Raw genomic sequence first — 12,517 nt, 5'->3', positions numbered from 1 at the left:
TGCTTCACTGCACACGTGTCCTGGGGAAGATGGTGGCATCGTACGAGGCCATCCCCTTCGGCAGGTTCCATGCGAGGACTTTTCAATGGGACCTACTGGAAAAATGGTCCTGGTCTCATTTACAAATGCATCAAAGGATCACCCTGTCTCCCAGAGCCAGGATATCTCTCCTGTGGTGGCTGCACAGTGCTCACCTCCTGGAAGGCCGCAGGTTCGGCATTCAGGACTGGATCCTGGTGACCACGGACGCAAGCCTCCGAGGTTGGGGAGCAGTCACACTGGGAAGAAATTTCCAAGGTCTCTGGTCAACTCTAGAGACTTGTCTCCACATCTACGTCCTGGAGTTGAGGGCCATATACAACGGCCTACGTCAAGCGGAGGCATTACTTCGGGACAAACCGGTTCTGATCCAGTCGGACAATGTCACAGCAGTGGCTCATGTAAACCGCCAAGGCGGCACAAGGAGCAGAGTGGCCATGGCAGAAGCAACCAGGATTCTTTGCTGGGAGGAGAATCATGTAAGCGCACTGTCGGCATTGTTCATCCCGGGGGTGGACAACTGGGAAGCGGACTTCCTCAGCAGACACAACCTGCATTCGGGAGAGTGGGGACTTCATCACGAAGTCTTCGCACAGATCGCGGGTCGGTGGGGACTGCCTCAGATAGACATGATGGCGTCCCGTCTCAACAAAAAGCTAAAGCTATATTGCGCCAGGTCAAGAGACCCTCAGGCGGTAGCTGTAGACGCTCTGGTGACACCATAGGTGTTCAGATCGGTCTATGTGTTCCCTCCTTTGCCTCTCATACCCAAGGTGTTGAGAATAATACGGCAAAGAAGAGTGAGAACAATCCTCATTGTTCCAGATTGGCCACGAAGGACTTGGTATCCGTATCTGCAAGAGTTGCTCACAGAAGATCCGTGGCCTCTTCCTCTAAGGCAGGACCTGCTGCAACAGGGGCCCTGTCTGTTCCCAGACTTACCGCGGCTGCGTTTGACGGCATGGCAGTTGAACGCCGGATCCTAGCGAAAAAAGGTATCCCGGAGGAGGTCATTCCTACCCTGATTAAGGCTAGGAAGGATGTGACATCGAAACATTATCATCGCATATGGCAAAAATATGTTTCTTGGTGTGAGGCCAGGACTGCTCCTACGGAGGAGTTCCATTTGGGCCGTTTACTTCACTTCCTTCAAACAGGAGTGAATTTGGGCCTAAAATTAGGATCCATAAAGGTTCAAATTTCGGCCTTGTCCATTTTCTTTCAAAAAGAATTGGCTTCTCTTCCTGAAGTACAGACATTTGTGAAGGGAGTGCTGCATATTCAGCCTCCTTTTATACCTCCGGTGGCGCCTTGGGATCTTAACGTGGTATTAAGTTTCCTCAAGTCACCTTGGTTTGAACCACTCAAAACAGTGGAGTTGAAATATCTCACTTGGAAGGTGGTCATGTTGTTGGCCTTAGCTTCTGCAAGGCGTGTTTCGGAATTAGCGGCTTTGTCATATAAAAGTCCCTATCTGGTTTTTCACGTGGATAGGGCAGAATTGAGAACTCGTCCTCAATTCCTGCCTAAAGTGGTCTCATCTTTTCATATGAACCAACCTATTGTCGTGCCTGTGGCTACGCGAGACTTGGAGGATTCCGAGTCACTTGATGTGGTAAGGGCTATGAAGATTTATGTGGCCAGAACAGCTAGGGTCAGGAAGACAGAGGCGCTGTTTATCCTGTATGCAGCCAATAAGGTTGGCGCACCTGCTTCAAAGCAGACTATTGCTCGCTGGATCTGTAACACGATTCAGCAAGCACATTCTTCAGCAGGATTGCCATTGCCAAAATCGGTTAAGGCCCATTCCACTAGGAAGGTGGGCTCTTTTTGGGCGGCTGCCCGAGGGGTCTCGGCATTACAGTTGTGCCGAGCAGCTACTTGGTCGGGATCAAACACCTTTGCAAAGTTCTATAAGTTTGATACCCTAGCTGAGGAGGACCTCCTGTTTGCTCAATCGGTGCTGCAGAGTCATCCGCACTCTCCCGCCCGTTTGGGAGCTTTGGTATAATCCCCATGGTCCTTACGGAGTCCCAGCATCCTCTAGGACGTTAGAGAAAATAAGATTTTACACTTAGCGGTAAATCTATTTCTCGTAGTCCGTAGAGGATGCTGGGCTCCCGTCCCAAGTGCGGACTTCTTCTGCAAGACTTGTATATAGTTATTGCTTACATAAGGGTTATGTTATAGTTTCATCGGTTTTGGACCGAAACTATGTTGTTTTTCATACTGTTAACTGGTTAGTTTAACACAAGTTATACGGTGTGATTGATGTGGCTGGTATGAATCTTGCCATTGGATTAACAAAAATCCTTTCCTCGTACTGTCCATCTCCTCTGGGCACAGTTTCTCTAACTGAGGTCTGGAGGAGGGGCATAGAGGGAGGAGCCAGTGCACACCCAGAGTCTAAAGTCTTTCTTAAAGTGCCCATGTCTCCTGCGGAGCCCGTCTATTCCCCATGGTCCTTACGGAGTCCCAGCATCCTCTACGGACTACGAGAAATAGATTTACCGGTAAGTGTAAAATCTTATTTTCATAATGTTAGAGTCCATATCACCTTCACATTATGGGCCTGAGTCAGAGGCACATGCAAAGCCGAGGTTCCCGTGGCTAAGCGATTGTTTGCAACTGTGCATCCTTACGCTGCATGCTTTACACAGAGAGTCCACACAAAGATGCTGCTGCATTCAGGACAGTCTGTATCAGAAAGGTGGCATTGAAGTTATGGGTATTCTTTGGTAGTGGTTTACGTGAGCGCAAAATCAGTCCGTCTTATGGGCGTGTTATGGCAATGTCGTTGGCATGTCAGTGAAAGTGGTTGCGTTCTCAGATGCACAGTCGAAGCCACAGAGGCCATAGTGTAAGTGTGGATGGTGTACCGATGGTGGGCTCTAAAGAACCACTGGCTATTTCTAGCATGCAGAGATGCTGGACGTGGGCATGTTAGACTCGAACATCTACACCTGGGAAACACTGATACTAGCATTTGCATATTATCACAGAGACAAATCTGGCCCCAGACGCAAGAGCAGATGCAGCAGCTCCCACCTCTGAATCAGGATCTATTTCCTCTTGTGATTCCTGTGTTTAGCCCAATGATTAATGGTGGGACCCCAATAAAAGTAATCACACACACACACACACACACACACACACACACACACACACACACACACACACACACACACACACACTATATTGAAAAAAATATTTATTTTTTCTTTCTATGTAATCTGTTCCTCTGTATTTGAGATCAATTTGTCTTTAAGTAACTAGCTGACTTACCGGTCTCCGATATGTGCAGGATATTGTTAGTATCTACATACTGCTGCACTTGTGTGATGGTCCTTTTCTCCACTCTCAGACCCAGCACTATTTCCTGCTGTGTTTCCTGCTCAAGTTCCTCCCTTCCTCCCTGTGCTGCCTGGCCTGCTTCTGGTTCTCTCTGCAGAGATTTTGTGACATTTCTTCCCACAGTAACTCCACCAACTGCTCTGGAATCGCAGTATACAGGTACAGGCTAGACTGTCGGTATCTGTATAACAGGATTTTTAGGCTTTCTATTCTGAATCATCATTTTTCATGTTAATTTCTTTGCAGTGACTTTCCTGGGGCTCCAGACTGGTTTGGGTCTCTTTCTGGGGCTCTGCTGCTAAGTCAGAAGTTTTGTGCTTGTCTCATTGTCCTGCATACAGGTGAGCAAACGCTGCAATCAGATTTGTGGGACTGATATGGAAAGTTGTACTTTAAAACTTTGATATTTATTACAAGGGTCCTCGGTCTCGGTCATTCCTCACCCAAAATTAGCCATTTGTCATGTTTATTTTGGCGACCTTTCACAAAATGACCGTTATATGCTGGGCCATATTTTTACAGCAACCAAAATTCTGATAGCTTGTCAGTGGCGCACCCAGGTGGTCCCTACTATTGCAGATATTGAAAATATGGTCCACTCTCATTACGAATTCGAAACGGCAGGTGCTGTTTATACTGTACCTCCTCGGCATCCTGCCCATGGCTACATTGGTTTCCCTGGAGCAACTATAGGTACTTAAAATCCCATGAGACAACGGTTAGATGTGTCTCTGCTGCCTCAAACTCGTTAGGGTTTCACTTTTTGCTTACTATCAATTAATTTAATATTTTGCTGTGATCATTTTGTCTAGGGTTCCTCTAGCCTAAGCCAGTATCTTGACAATTTTCTGTATTATATGAATATAATGACTTGTATCAGAACCTTACTCTGGTTTTTGTATTCTATTGTATGACCATGTATATTATTGCGTGTACTTCCCAATTCCCTTCCTTTCCTTCCCTTCTTTATTTCTGTAACACCCCCCCCCCCTCCACCCTGTTTGTTAAAATTTCAATGACATTTTCATATGACAAAAAAAAAAAAATGTACTATTCTTTTTCTTCCCAGTTTTTATCTCTGTCAGTCACGTCCATCGTTCAAAGCCACTGTGGAAGAGAAACCCTTTCAGTAATGTGTGGTGGAGTGTTACTCTTCCTGTGCTGTGAGTATTCAATTCGGGTGGTCTTCTGTATACCGGCGGTCGGGCTCCCGGCGCTCAGTATACCGGCGCCGGGAGCCCGACCGCCGGCATACCGACACTTATTTTCCCTCGTGGGGGTCCACGACCCCCATAGAGGGAGAATAAAATAGTGTGGCGCGCGTAGCGCGCCACCGTGCCCGTAGCGTGGCGAGCGCAGCGAGCCCGCAAGGGGCTCATTTGCGCTCGCCACACTGTCGGTCAGCCGGCGGTCGGGCTCCCGGCGCCGGTATGCTGGGCGCCGGGAGCCCGACCGCCGGCCAGCCGTAGTGAACCCTTCAATTCTTCTGTAGGCTATTTAACATGTTCAGCTTATGTTTGCTACTCCTCCTTAGGTTTCATATTGTCTCTTAGGGTTCTAGCTCAAGGACTACAAACCGCTTTAGACCTGCAGCTATGGACAAATCGTGACGCACCTCTCGCTTTCCACCTTTGGGACATACCCCTTTTGGCGTGGCTGCTGGGGCCACTCTCCCTCTTTTTTGTCCTTATTGTCAATGAAATTGTCAAGTTGCATGAGATCAGGTATGCCTAGAGGTTATGTCATTCACATATTGGTCACTGTATCTCCTCCATCATTTGTTTCTATGAAATAGTTTCTTTATAGTCTGCAACTAGTCTGTAGGCTTATTGGCCTGCAGAAAAATTTAAAACAGGGGTAATCCTACTCAGTGATCCCTCCTTTCTGCTGTTTTCTTACAACCTAAATCAAATGTGACTAATATGAACAAATTACATACATGCTAAATTTTCTTATGCGTTTTTTTTTTTTTTTGCTTTCAGGGCTCGAGTCCGTTATCAAAAGCGACAGAAGCTTCAGTTTGAAACCAAACTCGGCATGAACTCTCCATTTTGATGGCTGTATTGGTACCTCAGCTTCTGAAGAGGGGGAGGCAGGCAGACAGACCTGGTGTTTAATCTCAATGTTCCCTTTTGGAGGGATGCTGCTGACATTGCTATCTATATATCCCCCAGACCAGCTGTCACCACCAGTGCCTCCTTCCCCCACCTCCTGTGCCTCCACAGTCTCCCTGCCTGTTTACATACAATTAGCAGTCGGAGAAGCTACACCCTATCACTTCTGCCATCATAGTCTCTTCCCCTCTGCACTAATCTATATGGAGTGGTTTTTGCACCTTAGGAATACCGCTCCCTAACACATCATGGGGCAGATGTATTAAGCCTGGAGAAGGCATAAGGAAGTGATAAACCAGTGATAAGTGCAAGGTGATAAACGTACCAGCCAATCAGCTCCTAGCTGTTAATTTACATATTGGAGCTCATTGGCTGGTGCGTTTATCACCTTACACTTATCACTGGTTTATCACTTCCTTATGCCTTCTCCAGGTTAATACATCTGCCCCTGTGTATGGTAAATCCTGCTGGCGCAAAGTTCTAATACTCTGTTGCTCTTCTGCAGGCCTTTGTGCCATGTGCATGGCTTAACTGGCATGGAATCGTGGATGTCCTTTGAACCACTGGAATGTGCCACAGTCTGTCAATGGGTACAGAATAAATGGAAAGGTTTTTGTTTTTTCATTGTTGTATATTTTTTATGAAGAGATTTAGGGAAATGTAATTTGTTCTAAAATGTGTAAATAAATCATATGTAATTAGAGTTTGGCTATCCATAATGATTCGCCACAAGAGTGGTGTAATTATATTTATAAAGAGTATCAGCCAAATTGTGGTTTGTTTTTATTTATGTTTTGAGAAGAATGTATATATTGGCCTTGGTATTCACATTTGAGACCATTAAACATTTGGATTGTAGCTCCAGTTGTAGAACTCTGGCTACTCTGCATTCCAGAAGAAGCAAGCTCACTGGAGGTGCAGACTTAAGGCCCCCATACATTAGTGACGGATTGTTGCAATTCTCCAACCTTCCATGTCTGGCTCGGGAATCATTCAACAATTTAAAAAAAATCTTGTTGTAACTAAAGAAAATAATTGTTAGAGATGGGTTTAAAAAGAACAACATATTATACAAGCAAGGAGGTAGAAGGTAGATTTTCACATTCACAAAGGGATTCTTCAGGGATAATGGTAGATTATTCTATTCCTAAAATTGAAGAAATACCTAGGAATTTATTTTGCATAATGTAGAATATTAGCTGATAAACATGTCTATGGGAATGACTGTATAAATAATATCCACATTACCACAAAGATCTCTTTTTGAGGAGTGTAGCACAAAAAGATCTCCTCTTGCGATGGTAAAGGATTAAGTCCATAAGGAATGGGATCAAGTGAAAAAGCACCTATCTGCTAAAAGGTTAGACTGTATATATACAGTACTTTTGCTGAAAATACAGTATATTGAAGTGGGAATTCCTAAAGTAGATGCTTCTATGACTAGCATGTCCACTTCTCCAAACTTTCAATTCCATCTGTCTATGTGAGACTGTTCTCATACTTAACTTCTTACCTCACTAACCGTAACTTCTGTTTCAACCTCATGATCCTTTCCTCTACCTGGCGGTAGTCCTTAGCCCACTCCTCTTCTCCCAATACACCTCTTCCCTTGGAAAACTCATCAGCTCTTCTGGTCTCCATTACCACTTTCATGCTGATTGTACTCAAGTTTACCTTTCCTTCTTTTCTCTTTCTCTTCATCCTCTTGTATGTTTCTGCAATCCCATCCTGGATATCCCAGAACTTTCTCAAATTAAATACAGGTTGAGTATCCCTTATCCAAAATTCAAAATCCCACATTTTTTGTTCCCATACTGAGATAATTATCTATCTATCTATCTATCTATCTATCTATCTATCTATCTATCTATCTATCTATCTATCTACATACACACATAATATATGTCATTATCCAGGGCCGAAACTAGGGGGGGGCTAGGGGGGCAGGTGACCTGGGCGCCGGATTGGAGGGGGCGCCGAGACCCCCAAACACCGCCGCGGCACTTTTAAACCCCCTTCTCCCGAGTGCCCAGCTCGGGGGGCGGGGTTTCGCGGAATGACGCGATTGCGTCGTGACGTCACGGCGCAAACGCGTCATTCAACGAAACCCCGCCGGAGGAGGGAGAACTGAAGGGGGAGCCCGGAGCCGCGCAGACGAGGAGGGAGAGGCGGCTGAAGAGCGGCGAGAACCGCTTCAAATGTAAGTCAGCCCCTCTCCCTTCCTCTCTCTCTCTCTCTCTCCCTCCCTCTCCCCACCACCTGCCGTAATGTTTAAAATGGGGACCTGTGCCAGCGTACTGTGTAAAATGGGGACCTGTGCCAGCGTACTGTGTAAAATGGGGACCTGTGCCAGCGTACTGTGTAAAATGGGGACCTGTGCCAGCGTACTGTGTAAAATGGGGACCTGTGCCAGCGTACTGTGTAAAATGGGGACCTGTGCCAGCGTACTGTGTAAAATGGGGACCTGTGCCAGCATACTGTGTAAAATGGGGACCTGTGCCAGCATACTGTGTAAAATGGGGACCTGTGCCAGCGTACTGTGTAAAATGGGGACCTGTGCCAGCGTACTGTGTAAAATGGGGACCTGTGCCTGCGTACTGTGTAAAATGGGGACCTGTGCCAGCGTAATGTGTAAAATGGGGACCTGTGCCAGCGTACTGTGTAAAATGGGGACCTGTGCCTGCGTACTGTGTAAAATGGGGACCTGTGCCAGCGTACTGTGTAAAATGGGGACCTGTGCCAGCGTACTGTGTAAAATGGGGACCTGTGCCAGCGTACTGTGTAAAATGGGGACCTGTGCCAGCGTACTGTGTAAAATGGGGACCTGTGCCAGCGTACTGTGTAAAATGGGGACCTGTGCCAGCGTACTGTGTAAAATGGGGACCTGTGCCAGCGTACTGTGTAAAATGGGGACCTGTGCCAGCGTACTGTGTAAAATGGGGACCTGTGCCAGCGTACTGTGTAAAATGGGGACCTGTGCCAGCGTACTGTGTAAAATGGGGACCTGTGCCTGCGTACTGTGTAAAATGGGGACCTGTGCCTGCGTACTGTGTAAAATGGGGACCTGTGCCAGCGTACTGTGTAAAATGGGGACCTGTGCCTGCGTACTGTGTAAAATGGGGACCTGTGCCAGCGTACTGTGTAAAATGGGGACCTGTGCCAGCGTACTGTGTAAAATGAGGACCTGTGCCAGCGTACTGTGTAAAATGGGGACCTGTGCCAGCGTACTGTGTAAAATGGGGACCTGTGCCAGCGTACTGTGTAAAATGGGGACCTGTGCCAGCGTACTGTGTAAAATGGGGACCTGTGCCAGCGTACTGTGTAAAATGGGGACCTGTGCCAGCGTAATGTGTAAAATGGGGACCTGTGCCAGCGTACTGTGTAAAATGGGGACCTGTGCCAGCGTACTGTGTAAAATGGGGACCTGTGCCAGCGTACTGTGTAAAATGGGGACCTGTGCCAGCGTACTGTGTAAAATGGGGACACTTGCCAGCGTACTGTGTAAAATGGGGACCTGTGCCTGCCGCAATGTGTAAAATGGGGACACTTGCCAGCGTACTGTGTAAAATGGGGACACTTGCCAGCTTACTGTGTAAAATGGGGACACGTGCCTGCCGCAATGTGTAAAATGGGGACACTTTTTCCTGCCGCAATGTGTAAAATGGGGACACTTTTTCCTGCCGCAATGTGTAAAATGGGGACACTTTTTCCTGGATATGAAATTTGTTAGAAAAGGCAGTTTTTCAGGTTAAAAAGTTCTGAAACAGATATATATATATATATATATATATATAATATTTTTATTCATTTATTTATTTATTTATTTTTTATTTTATTATTTTTATTCATTTATTGTAAAATATATATATATATTTTTTTTGCGGGGGAAGGGGGGGGGGGGGGGGGGGGTCAAATGACTACCTTGCCCCGGGTGACAGAAATCCTAGTTTCGGCCCTGCATTATCTCAGTATGGGAACAAAAAATGTGGGATTTTGGATAAGGGATACTCAACCTGTATGACCAAAACCAAACTCATTGTTCCCCACACTCTTTCTGTTAATAATATCTGCCTCCCTGTTGTCCATCATGTCTGCTGCCTGAGTACTTTCCTCAACTACTCCCTCTCCTTCAACCCTGATGTTGAAAATAATTCTCACTCTTTCACTTTCCACCTCCACAACATTTCTAGGATCAGGACCTTTCACACCTCTTATGCCACGAAAACTTTTATCCATGCACTTATTTCCCACCTTAACAACCCTTCCGATCTGGCCTCATCCTGACTCTCTTTGCTCCACTTCACCCTATCCTGAATACTGCTACTCCTTTTCCTATCTGGGGGACACTGCAGACTGCGGGTTTAGAGGGTAGGCACTAAATAGATTATCTACTGGAGCTGTAACGCCTCCCCTTCAACCCCCCCCCCCCCTCCCCCCTATCTAGTCCAAGCCCTCCCATCTCCCGCAGCAGATCCGTTTTTTGTTTTTTTTAGTGCCTAAGGAGAAGGCACACCGAATTTGTTAGGAGGATTTAATCTCTTATCGTTCTATTTTTTTCTTAGATTATTTAGGCACCTCAGCACCGTTATGGGGCTTAGTGCGCTGGCAGAGCAGGGGTTCATAGCAATGGTAGACTGTGTTTCTCCAGGCCACAGCCTGCTCCACGTGGCGCCTTGGGACGCCAGACACCTGTGTGTATGCTGGGTCCCACGTCCTGAAACCTAAAGACCCCCAACTTCGGTGGCCGTGGCTATAAGGACAGTGTAATTTAAAAAAGAGCCATGGCGCCCACCACAGCTTACAGCGGGTAGTGCCAGGCAGGTGTTTTTCGTTCCTTCTAATTGTGTACACAGGACCCCTCTTGGACAGTTTCCCTGTTCTATTAGATGCACTACTGAGGAGGGGACCCCAGACATTTGCAGGGCTGCTGGGTCCCTAATTGCCATAGCCAGCAGCAAAAGGTTGGCGAGAGCCACAACCTACCTTTATATAGCTCTGGGCTATCTAAGGTAACCTAAGCTATCTAGAGTTAATTCTGGAAGATAAATGTATCAATTTTGTGTGCACACACAGTAACCTGTCTCATGAATGGTGATTCTGTGGTTTATCTCGGGGTGGTCTTTTTAGACTCCAGTATCCTTTCAGCAAGGGTCTTCATCGGTGGCAGCCAGACATGCCCTCTGGCTTTGCATCTGGCTGATGCAGAATCTAAGGTGTTAGAATCTTTGCCTTTCATTGGTGAGATGCTATTTGGTCCTAATTAGGATGAGTTTTTGTTTCGGTGCCTGCTTCAAAGACTGCTTTTCTACCGTCCTCAGCCATAAAACCTAAGTTTCCTAACTTTTCATTACCACATTAGGCTTTGTTTTCCTTTCGTGGCTAAGGCTTCTCTTGCAGAGGTGAAAAGCAAACAGGAAAGAAGCCTTGGGAAAGTAAAAAAACGATTTGCAAGCCTGCTGAAAAACAGGCTGCATGACACGTTGGGCTCCCCGATGGACATCTTAAGATCGGGGGACCGTCTGTCCTTGTTCTGCAAGTATTGGTGGAAGACCACATCCGATTTTTGGGTTTAGAATATTGTTGGGAGGGGTTACTCCCTGTCAGTCAAGTTCTGTCTTCCCTGATGCTTTTTCACCACCACTCTGCTTCCCGAATATGTATATGTTTGTGTCAAGTCCCTTCTGGAATCGAAAGTTATCTCCCCTGTCCCTCCACACCAAAGGGGTTCTGGGGTCCTCTTTTAAACTCATATTTATTGTAATAAAAAACTTTACAATACATATCATAAGCAAAAATAGAAAATAGATAGAGCACAATAAGATTTCACAATCTGCAATGAAAAAATATTATTGATACTTTTTTTTTAAGGAATGTTTTTGTTTGCCTACATACAATTATATCATCTGCAAAGTGTGTGTGTGTGTGTGTGTGTGTGTGTGTGTGTGTGTGTGTGTGTGTTTTTTCCATCGTGTTATTTTTATGAAGGAATCAATAGAAGGAATAATAGAAAAGTAGTAGGACAAAAATGGGTTGAAAATAATCTACAAAAAACTATAAAACATAACACATGATAATAATGTTACCAGAGAGAGTGAGAAGAGAACATGAGAAAAACAATAAATACATAAAAATAAGAAAATCAAGCAAGGGGTAGCAATATGTAAGAGCTTGTGGTTATTTACAGTAAGTCTTCAAAAATATCAAAGGACAGAGTAGCTTTACTCAAGAAAGAGAAATAAATAAATGTGTAGAAAGAGAGAAAAATAATAGAAACTAATAAAAATAGCACATGGGAAAGGGGGGAGGGGGGAGCTGGGAAAGAGATAGAAAAAAGAAAGTGGGGGCCATAGTCAGGAAAGGAGTTATACCTTGAGACCCATACCATGAAGCCTATACTGCAATAAGCTTGTCCACCTTGTTGTTTTGGAGACTTGTGTATATTTTGGCCACAAACCAGATGCGATTAGAAAGCTGTTGACTGGTTGGAGGACATGATTGCTTCAAATACCTGCCAATTTAGTATTTGGTGGTACGGGAGATATGTAGAACCAATTTATTCTTTAGTTTGGATAATTGGCAGGCCTGGACACACAGAAGCAAAGAGGCTGGAGTAAGGGGAGAGTCAAGAAGGGACTACTGAGGATATAAGGAATTGGATCATCAACCAGAAAGGGGCAGTTCATGGACAGGTCCACCAGACATGGAAAAAGGAACCAATATGTCCACATTGGTACCATTAAGATTTTTCCTTAATAGAAACTCTAATAGAGCATTTCGATATGTTGAGGTGAATTGCCTCCCATGTATCTTCACCATGAGAAGTACCGAAGTCTGTTTCCCAGCATCGTTCATGGGTCTTTAGTCTTGGACTAAAATAGAATGACAAATTTGAGATATGATGCCCTTGTCCAGGTGCCTATAAATACAAAGATATTTCTCTAACGTCCTAGTGGATGCTGGGGACTTTCGTAAGGACCATGGGAATAGACGGGCTCCACAGGAGACAGGGC

The 12,517-nt window shown here is 45.6% G+C and overlaps 1 protein-coding gene across 4 annotated transcripts in view; it reads left to right on the top strand.

Moving 5' to 3' along the window:
• Positions 1-5,793, top strand: part of TMEM94 (transmembrane protein 94) — a 182,576-nt gene extending 176,783 nt beyond the window's left edge. For all 4 annotated transcript variants that reach the window (XM_063960629.1, XM_063960630.1, XM_063960631.1 and 1 more), the window contains exons 28-32: positions 3,404-3,552; positions 3,640-3,734; positions 4,463-4,556; positions 4,947-5,117; positions 5,376-5,793. In XM_063960629.1, the coding sequence (XP_063816699.1) occupies positions 3,404-3,552; positions 3,640-3,734; positions 4,463-4,556; positions 4,947-5,117; positions 5,376-5,448 (582 nt within the window). In that variant the 3' untranslated portion in view covers positions 5,449-5,793. The remainder of the gene's footprint in view (positions 1-3,403; positions 3,553-3,639; positions 3,735-4,462; positions 4,557-4,946; positions 5,118-5,375) is intronic.
• Positions 5,794-12,517: the final 6,724 nt, after the last annotated feature.

Source organism: Pseudophryne corroboree, chromosome 3 (genome assembly GCF_028390025.1).
Source record: "Pseudophryne corroboree isolate aPseCor3 chromosome 3, aPseCor3.hap2, whole genome shotgun sequence".
Classification (NCBI taxonomy): domain Eukaryota; kingdom Metazoa; phylum Chordata; class Amphibia; order Anura; family Myobatrachidae; genus Pseudophryne; species Pseudophryne corroboree.
This window is presented reverse-complemented; position numbering and strand designations above follow the sequence as displayed.